The sequence below is a fragment of the Mus caroli genome, chromosome 18, assembly GCF_900094665.2.
Source record: "Mus caroli chromosome 18, CAROLI_EIJ_v1.1, whole genome shotgun sequence".
In the NCBI taxonomy this organism is placed as follows: Eukaryota; Metazoa; Chordata; class Mammalia; order Rodentia; family Muridae; genus Mus; species Mus caroli.
In genome coordinates, this window is record NC_034587.1 from 13,260,651 (window position 1) to 13,279,669 (window position 19,019).

At 42.6% G+C, this 19,019-nt stretch overlaps 1 protein-coding gene across 1 annotated transcript in view; it reads right to left on the reverse strand.

Annotated features, from left to right (window-relative positions):
* Positions 1-19,019, reverse strand: part of Cdh2 (cadherin 2) — a 218,186-nt gene extending 199,167 nt beyond the window's left edge. Inside the window, exon 1 of the mRNA XM_021151003.2 lies at positions 18,059-19,019. Within this exon, the coding sequence (XP_021006662.1) occupies positions 18,059-18,118 (60 nt within the window). The 5' untranslated portion in view covers positions 18,119-19,019. The remainder of the gene's footprint in view (positions 1-18,058) is intronic.

The window sequence follows — 19,019 nt, forward strand, 5'->3', positions numbered from 1 at the left end:
GAGGGAGAGGGAGAGGGAGAGGGAGAGGGAGAGAGGGGAGAGGGGAGAGGGAGAGGGAGGGAGGAGATTATTTTAATATCTTCAGCCTAAAGACTAGCAAGGAGTACAATATTTGCTATTTTTAAACGACAGTGACCTCAAGAGTCCTAGCAAGGATCTCACTTTAAATTATTCATGACATCCCAATGAAAGCTGCAAAGAATTGGCCATCTTAGCCTCAAATTCCTCTCCACACTCAGGGGCATAGAGGGCACAACCTGGATTCTAAAGACTTGGCCAAAAGCCAAGGGTCAGCGCTAACCATGTGATCAGGATGACCTTTACAAACAAAAGAGAAATCTACCCTTGCAGGTGGCCTGCTTTGGCCAAGGAAATACCATTAATGCCATAGTTAGGGGAGGGGACTTTTGTGGCAGGAAGCAGAGAATACCTGATCCCTGGGCAGCCTGTTCACCACCAGGCTGAGCCCAGACTGGTGCCAGCACTAGCTGCCACAATCCAGAAACCCAAAGTGAATGGACTTTTGCCTGTACTGGCTATGAAATGAAACTCCTTGGCTGTACTAGCTACGAAGTGAAACTCCATTGGGAAAGGTGTACATTGGAAGGTTAAGTTCAGCAACTGTGCCACCCTAGGAGGAAGGGAAGGGGGTCACCCACACATACTGGGGTTTTTCTTCAGAACACTGACATCTGATATTCAAGTACCTTCACCTAAGGTTCTGAATTATCCAGTGGCCCACTTTACACTGGTCTTTCTTTCTTATATAGTATGTTCTATGGCATAGAGTCTGTATTTCAACCTATGAACTCTCTAGTTCAAGGGATGTGGAGTACAGATCAGAAGTTCAGAGAGCCTCACATCCATAAAGAAAAACCAAAACTGAACCTTCTTCTCAGCCCACTCACAGGCCTCCCCACACATCACGAATTTACTGTTGTGGCCTTTGAAATACAAAGACTGACTCTAGGGAACAGTTCTGCCTGGCATAAGTCTTCCAAGATCAGGGCTTCGTCTGCTTTCTGTAGCCTGCTAAGATGATTGCATTAATCATCTCACATACCCCATTTGGGACTCTAAGATGTGAAACTATAGACCTGCGGAGACATAATGGAGCTGGAGGGAAGAGCCTACTGACTGATGCCTATTTCCCCCAGGGCTTCACGGTATTTCTGGCTGAACACAGACAAGATGGTTAAGAACCTGTGCTCAATGGCTAATACATAATCTGAGACCATTGGCATAGAATCTGTATTTTCTACTTTTGTGGAGTGGAGTTTGGCCACCAATACCATTGTGGGCTCTCTGTACTTCTCTGGCAAGTTTGGACTGATTAACTGGGCACACAGATTCCAGCTTCCAGTCAGCTCTATGCTGTGAGGAGAAGTCAGAGCCAATACCATTATCCTGCTGAACTTATAGGGCTAAATCACCTAGTATGCAGGTCATCTTGTCAAAGATAGAAGCAGATAAATAACTAATTTGAAACATTTAAGCCACTTTCCCCAACCTAATTTTTATCAGTAATAAAAATTGTAACTTGTTTCTTCAACTGATGATTCCCTTGTCTTATTTGGCTCTAGACTGATCCTCTCAAGGACAACAGAATCAGCTACATATACACTTGCAATCTTGCCAAATGCTCAAAGATCAAGAGTAAACAGCTACAGGCCAATGTTTTAGCTAAGGATATAATGCAGTGTAGAGAGAGCAGAGTTCAGTCCCAGCACTGTCAGATAGGAGTGGGTTGAATCCACCATCCAGGTCATTCACGTGGTCAGTCACATGATGGTGTGAGGCAGAAGAGTTGAGACCAGACAGTCAGGACTACACAATTTCTTGGGGGGATCAACTACTAGAGACAGAAAGCATCCCCTCTCCCTAGGCTACTGTGGGAATTCAGTTTGAACCCAAGCTAGTATATCAAGAAAAACAAATAAAACAACAACAACAAACCAATAAATTATAGAAAATAGCAGCCAGCTCCCTCATCCAAAACTAACATTTAATAAAATCATCAAGAGCGACTGACTTGACTAGTGACAAATATCTTCTTAAAAGTCACCTATCACATGTCTTTCTCAGCCTTTTAGGTCTTTCCATTTAAAAGAAAAACAAACAAACAAACAGAAACAGAAAAACAAAATCTACTCCTTGAAAATGAAATCCCTTAAGTCCTCATTCAAAAGTTCAAATCCCCCTCCAGGAGGTAAATCTCCAAAGTCCACAAGAGACTTACCTTGATCCCCCTGAGTCAGGCATGTTGCCTTTTGTCCTGTGAACTCCTTAAGTGGTTACATAGGAGCCACAACTCCATTCAAGCTCCTGAGACTTCAGGAGCATCAGTTAAGCCAGGCTCTGTTTGAGGCTTGTAAGATAGATATGGATAATAATACTGTTTTCAGGGAATTGATGCAAGGACTTCATGAAACAATGCAGGTAAAGGCCTTCACCTGACACAAATTGCAAATATTATATTTAACCAGTGATTCTATTTTAAAAGAGACCCAAGCACATTTTCTTATGAGCCCTAGGTGATGAGCAACCAGGCCAAATGACAGGGAGATTTTGAACTTCATCCTTCATTGTAAACACTCTCAAGCTCAAGCTCAAGTTTACACCAAAAGGAGTTACTAATACCTAAACTATCATTTTTCCAAATGTTAAAGTTGGGCTTTAAAAAAAAATGGTGGAAATGTGTGTATACTGCTTGGTGGACGCAGCTGGAAACTCTTGCATTAACTGGTAAAATTCCTAGGCACACAAATTTTCAGGGTCTGCTGAGGACTTACTGAATCAAAAGCTTGCAATGGGGTTTGTTTTTAGCAAGCTTTCCAGTGATTCTTACGTAAGCTAAAATTTGAAAACACAGTTCTGGGGTATCTTTGGCATTCATACCCAGGTCCCATGGAAAAGTGTTAGCAGAGGTAAAAAAAAAAAAAAAAAAAAATCAGAAGCATCACACTCCGGTCCATCAACCACAAACCAAATAAGTAAATTGTACCATATTCATAGCATGCAATGATCTACATTAGTGCAAATGAACAAATTATAGCCACAAAACTCAACGGAATGAATCTAGCTAACATAATAAGCAGAAAACTAAATCACAAATGAAAGTACAGCACATAGACATATGCATAGTACACACACACACACACATATATATATGTGGGGGGTATATATAGATATATAATGAACAATGTATATAATATATAAAAGCTACATCTCCACATTTAAGGAATGAATTATAGAGGATGTAGTTATAATGGAAATAAGGAATAAACATTAGAAACATAAAGGTAAGTTTTATATTAGGGAGAAAGGAAGGGATGGGTCCAGAATTCTGAGGAATAATGAAGCTATTCTTCCTAAGCTTGCCTAGTAGTTATACTGACATATTTATATACTTTATTTTTAAAAGTAAGGCTGGCAAAATAGCTCAGCAGAAAAAGACACTTGCTACCAAGGTTAAGTTCTTCTGTTGGCTCACCTGAAGCCACCTGATGAAAGAGAACCTACTCTCCCAAGCAGTTCTCTGACTTCTCACATGAGTGTCCTGCAAGATGGCACCCACACACCCCCACACAAATAAATAAGATATAAAGTATATATGTAGTACTTATATAGGTCTCCTTCACCACACCATACTTTCTAGAAAAAAAAAGACACTTTTAGAAAAGATGATCTTCAAATGAATTAAAAATTAGGTGTCTATGACCTTTAATTTTTTTTCTTGAGTTCCATATATATCAAGCTCAGGAATTCAAACCACACATTGGGCTGCTTGCATAGGATTCAAACCCCTTCACATAGTAAAAGAAGCACTGGCACCATCATGTACTGGTGGTGTAATGTTCAGTAGGTGTATGTCTTTGAGAATTCAATGAATTAATATAGTATTTTAATACATTTGCTTAGAGTAGTACCTGGGTGATAAATAGGGATTACTGAAAAATAATAAGGTACAATTATGACATGATAACACTTAAATTTAAAGCAAGGTACTCTATAGCTATTTGTCAATAAATCCTTCTCTTTGCAGGAACAGTGCCACCATCAAGTTACACCATCATATGACATTCACCAGTCTCCCCTGCTAGGTTCTCATGTTAAAAGTATCCAGGAGCTGAGTAGGTCTCAGTACAAACCTGCATCTTCAGCTATGTGCATGTGTCCATTATAGGACATTAAAACAGTAAGCGAGAGAAGGAAGAAACCGTCAAAGACCACAGAATGGCCCGTCTGATCACGTGTGGTATCCAAGTGGATCCTGAGAGAATCATACTCTATGCTCATTCCTCCTCTAATTATAATGATGGCAGAAGTCTTATCAGGCTACACGTTAGAATGGAAAGATGACTAAGAGATATAGCTTTCAATTTTGGTTTCCAAGTGTGGTCTTAGAAGTGCTGATGGGGGGCTACCCACACACTGTCACAAACCAGCTACAGTACTGAGCACTGAACAAAGCCATGTACAGAGTAAATGTTCAAACCTACTCAAATCATTACATTTCCTCTTAACTAATTTTGTTTGCATAACATAATGATGTTGTTTTAATTATATAACATAATTATATAAAATGTTATAATTTTGCGACTAGGTCACAGAATCTTCAGCCAAGGATCTAAAATTGTGCTCACTACATGAGGGCACATTCTTTATACACAATTTGCTCTTCATAGCAACCTCATGATAAATAGGATTCATCACCCCAACTTTACACATGGACATAGTGAAAAACCACATTTCCACTCTTGACAAGGTGCCAGAGCCAGGGCACCAACGCAGACTGCCCAGCAACTTCACACAGACAAATATTCTCTTTCCTTATTGCTGGCTATTCTTGTCAGTTTTATCCATATACATAATTACTTTGTATCACCCTTCTTTTCCTACTGTAACTTTTCTTCTTTTCAAAGGTCTCCTTCTTACTTCCATGTTCTCCCCCTCCCAGTGTGTGTGTGTGTGTGTGTGTGTTAGTTTAATTAAGGTTATTTGTTTTCTTTCAAATGTAAGATATAGATTCAAGTCTTTATACTCGTGTGTTTAATCTGAAATGTCTAAAGATGCTAGAAAACTATACAGGGGCCAAGGAGGAGGAGGGACAAGGGATTTATGGGAGGCAGGATAGTAGACTGCAGGCATGAAGGCAGAAGGGAGAATAACAGTGAAGAGGAGAGAGTATAGCTAGGAAAAGGAATGGAAAAAAGAGCAGAAAAAGGAGTGAAGGGGACACCAAGGATATGAAAAGCTGCATGAAGATCTATGCCCTTATATGAAAATTCAAAAAAACAAACAAACAAACAAAAAAAACAAAAAAAGAGCTTTGTCCTAGAAGATAAAGGTTATTAAATAGCAACCCCCATATCAGACATGGATGTATCTCTATGAGCTGTTGGTCAGGGAAATCTCAGAGATTCCCAAACAATGCAGTCCATTGTAACTGGTCTTTGCTGTTAACTTGAATTTGATGGTTAAGTTTAATCCCATTGCTGAAGACACAGAGTATCTTGTGATTACAGATGGAGAAATCGAGCTAGAAATGACCCAAAGCGCTCTCTTTTCGGGCCAGCTTTACATTGTACCACAAGGTACTGTGCAGGCTGCTGGGGGAAGAAGAAATGTCACCGGTAGCTTTGTCCAACTGTGAAACCTTCCAGCTAAAAATGATGACCATCTTGGCACGCTGTGATGACCACTTGTACTGTAGCAGTGGGAGAAACCAACAGCTTTCTGGCTGGATTTAAGGCTTGATTTGTAAAAGAGAACTCATGCCTAGTTCTGTAAACCTGGCCAATAACCCCGGGCTAGAAAGACCTCCCTCTGATAGAACCTACTATTATTGTTTTGCTAAATGGGCATGATGTCAAAATTCCTTAAATACTTATCTGTACCCACAGAAGTCTTCAGCCTTCCTCAGAAAATTTTCTTTTGCCATGGATAATGCCAGACTCAAAACTAGTCAAACTGCAAAAAACAAGTGACTTGGAGTGCTAGACTTTAAAGGGGACATCTGTGCCACATGTCTCTCCTCACCAAGGCACAGGGGACAGTACGAAAGGAGCAAGGCTGGGGGAAGAATATGAAAGCCAGAGACTAAGGAAGAATGCTGAGAAAGTGTCTTCTGGATGTGAGAGTGCTCTGTGCTCACTTACTGTCTGTCACTATGGTTACCCACACACCATTTGCCTTTTCAACATTTCTTCAAGGAAGTGTGAAGGGCTCATCAGGTCCCACCCTAGGTCCTGGGGGTGAAACAAGGTGCCTCTCCCCAAAATGATGGAGCCACAGATAAACTGTGCCTGCTCTAGTTGCTTGTGTAGAGTGATCATTCTTAACCACTAAACCACAACACCACTCAAGCTACTAACTCAGTGTAAGGTTATATTTAATAAAGGAAGCATTTCTATCCAGAGGGTTCAACAAATGAAGAGAAATACATTATCATGCATATGTATGCTCTATGAATGATATATATGTATATGTGAATGGATATGTAAATCTTGGAAAAATAGCACAAGCCACATTACTTTACATTGCACTTGAATGCAAGCTCTGGTGTAGTATGATATTGTGATATTGACAGAGTTGTCCCTGCATATCTTGACACACCAGCCAAAGATATACATATTTATATGTGTATATATTTTAATTATGAAGTGCCAAGGTTTAGGAAGATAAGGACTCAAACTCTTGAAAATATTCATTATCGATGCAAATAAATCACAAATGACAAACTCACCATTTTCCAAAGTGCCATTGTTTTCCACCTAAAATTTTATAAGCAATCTGTTGAGTGATCCATTGTACTTATATTTAAATATGCCACTGCCCCCCATTAAAAATGCAGATCCATCAAGAAGGCCTCTAAACAAAAACTTTATAAACCCAATCATAGCTTCATCTACATGGAGATTAATTGTAAATCAAACCAATGGTTACAACAATCTTTCTGCAAAGTTCTTATTTCCCTACCAGAGAAGACAGGAAAATACAAATACTGTATGTGAATAATTACTTTTATGGGTAAAAGAGCACTTTTCGGGGGGGCTGGTTTGTTGTTGTTTATTTTTGTGTTTTGAGACAGACTTCTCTGAGTATCCCCGACTCCCGTGGAACTCAGAGATCTGCCTGCCTTCTGCCTTCCAAGCCCTGGGATTAAAGGCATATACCATTAACGGCGAGCTGAGCACAATCTTTTTAGTGCAATAAAATAGATTACAGGGCTGGGAAGATAGTTCAGTGAGTAAGGTGTTTGCTGAGTTAGTATAGGGGCCTACATCTGATATCCAGAGCTTATTTACAGAAGCTAGGTACATGAAATGCAGGGGATGGGAGGGTGGGGGTGGGGATGAGAAGTCAGACAGGTCCCTGGGATTCTCTGGCCCGCTTATGAACACTTCTTCAGTTGAAGGCCAGTGAGAGACCATCTCAAAAAACAAGATACACAATGCCTGAGTAATGGCAGCCAAGGTTGCCCTCTGGGCACCATACACAGGCATGCCTGCACACTGTCACACTTACACATTCAAATTCAAGTCAGCACCTGTAAGAAGAAAATTAAATTAGTTTCCCTCCTGAATAAAACTAGCCAAACAAAAAAGACATAATTGTGTAGTCACCTATAGAACGTGAGGTCTCAGGGAATAGCCAGGCTAGGGGGGAGGACAGGTGGGAAGTGGTGGGGGTTGGGGGTGGTGCAGTTTTCATAGTCAACTCAGCTCTTTAAACAGAGTTACATAAACAGCAGAGGGTAAAGTCCACCCAAGTACACTCTGGACAGATGAAATGGAACAGTGTAGGGCACAACAAAGCACTCTGTGTAAGCTCTTTTCACATTAAAAATGAACATGAAAACTGGGCAGAGGGCCTTGTTGAAAGTGGGTCACTGGTAAGCTTGGAGAAGATATTAAGAACCATCACTAAAAAGATTAGGATCTGCTTTTGCAGGGAATGTCGTGCTCAGAAGGGTGGCTCTTTGGTTCTATATTCCTTTAAAGAAGAGGAAAGCAGAGGCGCTAAGTCACAGTATTCCACTACAGCGACCCCGTGCCTGATTACCAGGACGACAGACACAGTGATCCAATGGTAGATCTACAAAAGGTGTCCAGCGGATGGACGTCACAACGGTTAAATGCTCCTTCGCTGCAATCTGCTGTCCGTGATCCATTTTTACCATCCTTAACCTATTTCTATAGCTATTTCTGTGAGTCTTTTGTACTTCTGTGGCTGCTATAAATGTAAATAATAAAAATACATGGATGGCTTGGGCCATGACTGAGTCCAAGATACTAGACATAAAAAGGAGCAGAACCGCATGCTCTAAAAAGGTACAAGGAAAAGTAAAAAGTATCTATGTTGTTTCTCATCTAGCAGACAGATGCCACTGGGGGACTGTTAGAATTGGAGGGGCTGCTACAGTCGTACCACTAGGACAACTGCTGCTACTAGGGTACTGTCATACCCACAGTGTTTCTCAACCGCAGATCAAGACCCCCCACAGGGTCACATAACCGATATCCTGCCTATCAGCTATCTATATTATGGTTCATAACAGTAGCAAACTTACAGTTATGAAGTAGCAACAAACAATTTCATAGTTGGGGGTCGCCTCAACATGAGGAACTGTAGTAAAGAGTCTCAGCATTAGGAAGGGGGGAGGACCACTGATTTAGCAGAGTGTGCATGTATATAAGTCTCTCTCTCTCTCTCTCTCTCTCTCTCTCTCTCTCTCTCTCTCTCTCTGTGTGTGTGTGTGTGTGTGTGTGTGTAAGAAAGCAATCTGAATTCCAAGTTCCATACCATATAAGAAAGCAAGCTATCGAAAGGCAATCAGTTAACCTTGGCATCATGTACCTTCTAGAGCAGAGCCACAGGGACTAGCACAGGACAGGATTTTGCTGCACAAAGTACACTTTTCTTTATTTTCTGGCCCAGAAAACAATCAAAAATGATCATAAGATTTTTATGTCAATCAGTTAAGCCAAAATGAAGCAAAAAAAAAAAATTAAAGTGGTCATAGTCAATTAAAGATGTATATTAAGTAGTAGTGGACAACTTTCCTTTTGTACTTAAAATTAATTTTGTACATAAATTAATGGCTTTTCAGTCATTTATCTCAGGTACCCTTTAATAGCTTCCCACTAACAAATAAAAATGAAGATCACAGACAAGTCAGGTGTATCCATTTACCCACGAGGGGCCATGTTACAGGTAAAATATTTATAGGAGTTCTCAACACAGTATGTTCCCCATAAAATGCTCACAAAAACTTGTCTAAGTCAAGCTGTGTGAGTGTGTGTATGTGTATGTGTGTGTGTGCGTGTATATATATATATATATATATATATATATATATATATATAAAGTTTCCAAACAACTTCATTTGTGAGAGACAAAAGTAATTAAAAATATTCATACATGGAAAGTGATTCATTAGAATGAAAACATTCTCAAAATTTAGGTGATGGTATATCTTGGATTTAAGGTCACAGTGAAAAAATATGTGAGGACAGTTCCAAAAAAAGTCTATCTCTGGGCTTTGCAAAATTATGTTAAATTCCAAGGTTGGCTCAAAAACATGTTTTATGTATTTGTTAACATCTTATTTGTTGAATAGCAACAATCTGAAAAACTTTTTATAACTGAAAAGACACTTGGCTAAGATTTCTTCTTACTACAGAAAACGATATATAAAAAGAATGAAAATCTTAATTAAGCATCACATTTTGGCTTCAAATGCCAAAGAAGATCAAAATATTTAAGGCTAAGATTAAATAGAGAGTATAATATGGGAAGATGACTCAGTCAATAAAGTGCTTGCCATTCAAGTATGAAGAGCTGTGTTGGATTCCCCAGGACCCCAAGAAGATCATGCGCTGTTCCCATACAATCCTACTGTTGTAGACGGAGTCACGGTGGCCTTGGGGCTTGGAGGACAGGCAGACTAGCTAAATCAGCAAGCTCTAGAATTAATGGCAGTCCCTATTTCAAAAAAAATTAATAATACAGTGGAGAATCCCTGAAGAAGACAGCTGATATGGTCCTCCAGCCTCCATGCATATCTGTATGCTTTGGTACACATGTGCACAAGTTGTTTTCATGTAGTCCCTGCCTGTCCCCCACATACACGCACTAATGCACTCGTACATGCACTCATGTACAGTTGTACGAATTAAATATAGAAAAAAAATCAGTACCATAGATTAGAACTGAAATGCTCTAATATGATATTCATTCTCAGTATTAAGTAAAAAGAGGTCCAGCCTGAATCAAGTTCAGCCTTCTTCAATAGACATAGTTTTAATTCAGGTTCTGAAAAAATACTCATTCTTGCCTGAGTTTACCTCTAAAAGGAGAATAATATCACCTATCCTGCAGGGTTACATAAATATTTCACAAAGTTGTCCCAGACCTCTGAAATAAACATTTCTAAATTTTAACAATTTTAAATACATTATTTGGTATTATGTAAATTATTTTTAAGAGACTTTTCAAATTGACTACAGAAATGTAAGTGTCACTGATTTCCTATGGTCTGTGAGCACCTCTGGCAAGTTAGAGCAACTCACTGTCCATTGTAAAGTCTCAAGTTCACTATGAAACACCTGGAAGCTGGAAATGTGGGAGAAAAGTAAAGGCAACTGCAACAACTCCCATTGCAACCAGAAAAGGAAGCATGCATAAAACTCCGGGCAACAGAAGGAGGATGGAAAAACATCAAAATTTAGCTTAATAATGAAGTCAGTGGTCGACAATGCTTGTTTCCAAATTTCTGTAACTATAAATATTTCAAAATATAAATCTTTCAACTTGCTTTCTCTTAGAAATGATTTCTTAATTCTTCAGAACACTACAGAACGTGTGAGGAGAAGAGGGGACTGAGAGGCATGGGGAGCATGAGGGGTGTGTGGTTTCAACAGTCTAATAATCATCTTAAAGCTTCACACAGCACATTGTTAAAATGAGTTTCAGTACGCAGTAGCAGGTAAGAACACTAACAAGTGGCCTCTCTTTCTTTTCTATCTATCCCTCCAACCTTCTGTTCTTCCTTTCTGCTTTTCAAGCACACACAGGCATATTCTGTTGAGGGGGTAGGGGAGACAGAGAGCTGGATAGAGGACCTCGGTTTGATAGCCAGCACCCACGGGGTGGCTCACAGCTATCAGTAATTCCATTTGTAGGGAATCCGATGCCTTCCTATTCCCACCTCACTTTAGCATCCACCTTCTCCAACAGAAAGATGATTGCTTAATATTCAAGCAGTCAGGAGAATGTAAGAAATATCCCAATGGTTCCTGCTAGCGTAACCTCCCAGGCACAAGTAACTCGGCACAATATGGTCCTACCATGAGGTCAACAAGGATGTTTTGTGGCAATTTAGCCTTGTACCAGTTTCTCCCTGTTGTTCCAATGAAGCACTGAACAAAGCCAGTCTGGGAAGGAAAGGGCTTAATTGGCTTATACTTCTATCTCATAAGGGAAGTAAGGGCAGGATCTCAAGGCAGGAACCTGGAAGCAGGAACTGAAGCAGAGGCCATGGAGAATGCTGCTGACTGGCTTGCTCCTCCTGGCTCGCTCAGTTCTCTTTGTAATAACAATCCAGGACCACAGGCTCAGGGATAGCACTGTACACAGTAAACTGGGTTATCTCTCCCTCATCAATCATTAATCAAGAAACCCCCTCACACAGGTGATCGTAGGCCAGTCAAATGCAGGCAGGTGCATGACTGGGGTGCTGTGTTCCCAGGAGACTCATTTGTGACAAACTGAGAAAAACTAGCCTGCACAAGTTCTCAATCACCCTGACAGGCATCCTTTGGAGCCACTGTGTGTTGTTACATGCTGCCTGAATTCTTTACAACTAGTTTAGGCCAACTTCAATTTACTCATACCCTACTTAGTTTTCTCTTCTATGACGTCTTATTAGCCACTTGATCCTCAGAAGAGAGTGACCCCACTGGTTATTTTCACAGTATCTTCTGTGGCTATTCTAGGTCTTTGGACTACTTTAACAATTCCAAAGATGTAAAACTAAAATGTTTTGTTCCACCCAGTAGGAAATCTCAAGTCTGTCTGCATATTATACCACAAATTATTAAACTATTACTTACTGAGGAATATTGAGCGACTAAGTTGTAATCTAGTCATTTCTAATAAACAGTGCTTCAATAGCTACCTTCAAGCATCATATACATTGTGTGTATGTTTTGAATACATAAATAACTGAAAAAAAAAAAACTTTGAGGGCTTTCTCATCAAAGGGCGTTTCTAATGCCGAAGCTACCACTCAATTAAATGGTTTTCATGCAAACTCTTCTCGCAAAGCAAATGGGGACATAAAAGTAATATTAGTCTTATTTTTAACTCTATTTCCTTCTCATAAATAGTTCACTTCTATCTTTAAAGTAGCATAGTCAGTATAAGGTATTCAAGTTTAAAAGGCAAGAGTATGCAACAGGAACGCCTGCTCAGTGATGCTGTAGGATAAGCCACTGTTAGTAGTGAATCCTCAAACACCCCTTCTGCCCCTCTGAGTAGCTCACATTTTTACATTTTAGGTTCAAAATTAAAGTTATTTCAAAACAATTAAAAATGAAGCATGGTTGAAGTATTTTTTTAAGCAATTCCGAGAATCACAGAAGTGGAAAAGTTCTTAGCAACCAATTAACCCAACCAGGCCCAGGACAGTAGTATTGAGGTTAAAAAAAAAAAAAAAAAGTCCTTAGCAACCAATCAGCCCAACAAGCACCAGGATGGTAGGATTGAGGTAAATGGGATCACAATGGCTAACAGTGAATAGGTTGCATGTAGCAGATTAGATCCCCAGGCTACCTGATCTCCACACAAGCTCCTGCCTCTGGCACTACACTAGAGTAGCTCGTGTGTACCTAGCACAATCATTCTCATGATGCTAAATAAATCAGTATCTATACAAAGTATCAATTACTCACTGTCACTTGATGTCCAACTGCTCTGAACACAGAGGTCTATATATTAGACCTCCTCATGTGGTATATAATATATGGTATGGATATATACATACATGTTATATATTAGTATCTCTGTATGTGTGTATATGCACATACGCAGCCCAAGGACTTAGGACTTAGAATTTTTTATACATGAATTTGAAAGACCACATGAGAAAGTATCCTGAATAGTAAAGAATAACTGACAAGAAATAAACTGAGCAGGGAGGACAGAAGAGATGGCTCTGTGGTGAAGAGCACTGATGGTCCTTCCAGGGAACCAGGGTTCAATTCCCAGCACTCATATAAAAGCTCACAACTTTCTGTAGCTACAGTTTCAGGGGATTTCACACCCTCACACAGACACACATGCAGGCAAAACACAAATGCAAATAGAAAAATAAACAAACAAACAAAAGATAAATTAATGTATGTTTAAAAAATCCCTAAAAGATTAATGAAACTCCTCAACTTTTAAAAAGAAAAAAAAAAAAGAAACCAAATAGGATTTATGTCTAATTTCAATTTTCCTTTTAAAAACTGTTGAAATAGAAATTATCATTTAAAACCCCATACCCTTCCAAAGGTCTCATTTAGAGTCTGAATTCACCTATTCCACTTACTTAAAGCCATCAATTTTGTATTACAGGATATAACTCATATCAGAGTATTAATCTATGCACACCTCTTCCCCAGTAAGCCTGGGAAGCTCTAGTAGGAAAACACAGTACAGGTGATAACTCGATGCAAACAGCCTTTCAACTCATAGTTCTTTACTTAGAAAATACTTAGGTTCTAGATGTTCTGAGGGCAGATATAAAATACTCATTCAAACAAATCCAAATTCCAAATCTATCATATTTTTAAATGGTTGATAAAATTCCCTGCCAAATCTGAGCAGTTCTTAAACTTGATTACTTTTTGTATTTGAGCCAAAAGAACAAATTTGAATAATGTTAACTTGGGTAAAATTGTGAAGTGTATACATAAACACTCCACTTCTTAAATAACAGCCCTGATTTTCCCTTAAGCTCACTCTTCTAACTTGAGGAGCTTCCTACTGCAAACAGGATGGGGTCTGAGTCCCTTAGGGTTAGGAAAAGCAGCAGCAGCCACTTTAAAATGAGATTCAATGTTGCTTCAAGTCTCCACATTCCGAGATTAATAACCCCAAACCTTAATGAGGCACAACAGATTTATGGATTGCAAATTTTTAATAAAAATATCAAGGACAGTTTAGTATAATATACTGTTACCAATATAATGCGTTCCAGGAAGATTTTGAAAAAAAATAAAAACTTATGAAAAATCATTTCCTCTTGAACTTGTGGGAGGTCAGAGTAGACTTTCACAAAGGTATTCAAGGCAAACACCATACTCTCTATGCGTAATCTGAGCTTGAAACTAAGGCCTAAATGTGTGTCATGTGTCTTTTTAAAACCATGGCCAAAAATTATTTTAGGAGAGAGAAATAGTCTTTCTTCAAATCACACCCAGTACATTTGGAATGGACCATTTCTTGCTAGAACCTGATGTGCCCCAGGAAAAGGCAAAGAAAGGCACAGTTATGCTCAGTGAGCAAAGTCTAGCCTGAATACAAACTAGGCTGAGTTTTACTTTCACAAGAACATAGCCTACCAGGACACATAAAAACCAAACACTGAGAAGAAATCCTTTATATACATAAAGTCATCATTGAATCCTGGATCTCCCACTTCCTGAAACAAAGCTTAGCTTTTATGTGTTTGAAATGCTGAATATTAACTTTTGCAAAATCAGTACCTAATAGGTAGATGAGAAATATTCATCCTGCATGCAGGTCTCCCAAAATCTTCATCCAGGGTTGAAACCACACCGGATTAAACTAAGATTCTAGATTTCTGTTCCTTAACAATAAGGTACTGGCCTTGATTCTACATAACTTAATCAAGTGTATTTAAATTAGAACAACAGGCTGTGCAATTAAATTGTGAACTAGAAAAACAAAACAGGTTCCTAATCTATTAATTACTGGGTTGGTAATAACAGTAAATTTTATCCTCCCCCCCCCAAACAATAAGTCCATGTAATGGTTTGAAAGCTACTTCCATACTTTACAAAGGGTGCTAATCATAACTTTGTGGTATAATGCTTTGCCCCTCAGCCACTGAAGTTTCATGTTCAAATTCTTTTTCATTTCATGTAAAAAGACAATGCTGACACCTTCAATTGTACTGAAGGAGAAAAGGAAATCTTGGAAGGTGACTATCTTGTTATGTAAAATTAAACAGAATTACATAAATCTAGATAGAAGCATAACTAAATAAACCCTAGGCAGGAGGAGCATTGGATGTAGACTGCTCTGTAAGGAGCCAAAGGTATAGAGTCCTCTCAACAGTCATTGCTATGTAACTGGTCTGAAAAGATAAGAGTCCTCTGTATTTACACTAATAGCCTGTCCATTCTCTGTTCTAAAACCCTTGCTGCTTAGTCTGCACTGGAAAGGGAGAAAAAAGCAACTAGAGACTTTTAATAGCAGACGACTGCAGAGGAGCCACGTTCACCTTGCAGATAGATCTTTGTTGTTCTGGAGTGCAAAGCAGACCTTTAGCTCAAAGTCACTGCTAATCTCAGTTGTACAATCCGCACGGTACACTTAACCCTAAAACCCATGAGGCAAAAATGGAATGCCTGCCTCTAATGACCTTTCAAAATCCCTCAGTGTGACTGCACTAGCGGAGTGTAAGGCTGTTGCATACTCCATCGGTAAAGTTGTAACCTCCCCTTTTACAATGGTTTATTAATGTCGGCATCAGCACAAAGGCAATGTGAAAGAACATGTATTGGAAATATTAAGCTAATATCTAATGTTTATATACTGTATTTTAATGCCTAACAACAAAGGGCAACCAAAATTCACACCAGACAAGACAGAGAAGAGTCTCCATGCATTAATGACCAACATATGCCCCAACTTCACTGATCAATATTCGATTAGAAATTACATTTATATTAAGAGTTATTAACAAAATAATCATCTAAAGCTGAAATTGAAGCAAAAACATTCAGTGATGTATTAAAAACCCTGCTTTGTAAAAGTGAGCTCTTTTGATTTATGACGTCTCTTTTGTTAAAAATAAGGAGAAAGAAAATACAATACACACAGGGTGTCTTAAGTTTGTCCTTTCTTCCCCTTAACTTCAAACACTGGAAGCAGAATTATTCCTGCTTCCCCTGCGGTCTAACCTCTTTCAAAAAGCGCATTTTAAAAAGAAGAGACAATAAATGAAGTGACAGGAGGTGAAGGAATGAGGAGTGTGTGCTGGAAGGATAAAGGGCGGTTTTATAACAGGAGCTACTTTTGTTAGCAAGTGACTGGCAGGTCTCCTCCAAGTTAGAAAGAATTCCATCCACTCTCCAAAATGCAGAGGCCAAAAATGTCTAGTCTAATAGTTCTGAAATCCCAGAGTCAGGAAAGCCTTGGGGGAGGGTGGAGAACTGGTGAGTGGGGGAAGGGGGAGAGAAAGACCAGCAGAAGAACAAAAGGAGAAATCCAAGAAAGGGGAAGGGAACCAGAGGACCCGGGAGGCCTAGGAGTGGGAGGCCCAGAAGTGGGCTTTGGGGAGAGCAAGACCCTAGGAGCAGAGAGGCAAGCAGGGCAGGACCACACTATGCAGCACCGCGCACCATGGACAGGGCTCGACGCGGGCACGGCCCACACCCCTCTAGAGAGCGGCGGGAGGAGACTCAAGCCGGCCCCGTCCCGCCTCGGTGACCGCAGCACTCTCCAATCCAGCGGCCCGGGTGCCCAGGCCCAGACTTGAGAGGGGAATGAACAGCACCATCTGTGCCCATTTCTCTCTCCCACTGCCCTCGGGGTGGCACTTCCGAGCCTCGCCCGCACTTGGGGCTGCCACCCTGCTGGCCACCCTCTCCTCCTGAGGGGGGTGTGCACAGGACTCCGAGGCGGGCTTCCTTGCCACGCAGCAAGGACGGACACACCCCTCTCTCGCAGCCTCCACCGGACCCCACTGCACGTGGGGACAGACTTGGGACCCCCGCTTAGACCCCGCCCAGACAAGGGTCGCATCCAAAGCTGTGTGGTGTGCCCAATGGGACCTGCAGAAGACTGGGACTAGGGTAGGAACATTCCTGGTCGGGAAGACTCAAGAAAGTTGGGCTGGGGTCCCGCGTCACGGAGTGGCAAAAGAACTCGGGACCTGCATGGAGCAGGTGCTTCCAAGTCACAGCCAAGCCCCTAAGTACAGTCAATGAAAAGGCTCGCTGGCGCTCTCCGGAGAGTAGGAAAAGTGAGGGTGGCTCCCGGCAGCTGTCTACCCAGGACCCACGCAGGGCAGAGACAACCGTACAGAGAAAGGAATATATATATATACATGTGTGTATGACCAAGTAATGGGGACTAATCGCCAGGTTTGGTACCAAAGATCCGGGGCCACAAGCGTGCTGAAGCGCCTCCCGGCCGACGCTTTTTGTGGCAGGGGACCAGACTCGCTTTCCGAGTGGGATCGACATAGAATATTGCCAGGGCAAGAGAATCCAAAGGCCAGAAGGCAACTCTGAGCTGGGATGAAGACAATAGGACACCGGCGCCCCTGCGCACCAGGAGGCGCGCGGGTACTGGAGCGGGGTGGGGTGGAGGCAAGTCCTGTAACTAAGACACCAGAGTGAGAATTCCTAGTACAAACTCGCGACCCCTCCCTGAAGAAAAAAACAAAACAAACAAACAAAAAAAATCGGATCAAAGTACAATATGAGGGAGCGAGAAGCACAGAAAACTACAAAACCTAGGAGTTCTCCTGCCTCATCCTTCTGCTGCTTGGGGACATCCCTCGAGCTCGCCTTGACCCAAAGGCTAAACCAAGGAGACCCTGTGACCGAGGCTCGCCGAAGAAGGCGCGGTAGAGCAGCTGGCCCGGGAGTCCGGCCCGAGCTTCATGCCGGTGCAGTTTCTCGGCCGCGCGGTATGGCACCTCCCTTCCTGGGTGCTCAGCCGGGCCCCGCAGCGGCGCGGGGAACAAAGGGACCCGGCGCCGCACGCCCCACCCCGCTCGCAGCCCGACCCACCCGGGACCTCCGTTTACCTGAAGCAAGGCCGCCAGAAGCGGCAGCAGGGTCCGCGGCGCTCCCGCTATCCGGCACATGGAGGCGGAGAGGGGCCGAGCGAGGAGCCGGAGGCGGCGGCGGCAGCAGAGGCAGCAGAAGCGGCAGCGGCACCAACAGCAGCGCGGAGACGGCTCCGGGCAGTGGCCACCCCTTCCCTTCCCCTCCCCTCCCCACCCCCTTCTCCGCTGCTCTGCGCTCCCCGCCAATGAGAGCGAGCTGGTAACAAATAGCGGGCCTCGGAGTCCGCCGGACTCGCACCAGGAGTAATAAAACAGACGGGAGATCAAGGAGCTGGGGAGGGGGCGGGGAGAAGGGCGGGCAGGCGGGCGTGCGTGCGCGCCGAGAAGTGTGTGTGTGTGTGTGTGTGTGTGTGTGTGTGTGTGTGTGTGCACGCGTGTGCGTGTGTGCGGGCCGCAGCACAGGAGGCTGAGCTCCGGCCGGGAGTGCGGAGGCAGCCCCAGAGATGCGGCGGATGGAGGATACGGAGGTGGCGGCTGGGCGGGTGGCGCTCTCAGCACCACCACCACCACCCCCACACGCGAGCTTTCGAGCCCCCGCTTTTCCCTTCCCTGGGCGTCCTCGCCGGGGCCGAGCGGTGCGACAAAGCTTCCGGGCGTAGAGCGCCTCGGGGGAAGGGTGCTCGCGGCCGTGTGCGTTGCGCCCACAAAGGGCGACGGTCCCGCTGGCCAGGCCTCCGCGGCTTTCCCTTCCCCGTTTTCTGGCCACTTGGAGACTGTTCTCCGGCTGCGGCCGCGTGAGGGGTGTCACGAAGCGGGGGGAGCGATGTGATGGGGAGGGGGAAGAGCTGCGGTGGCCGTGCCCCTCGCCGCCCGCGCGCGTCGGCCCCGGCCGCCTGCTCCTCGCCGCTCCCGCTCACGCGCACCGCGAAGGTTCTCCACTGGCGCGACCCGGGCGAGCTGCAGCCGCTCTCCCGCCTGG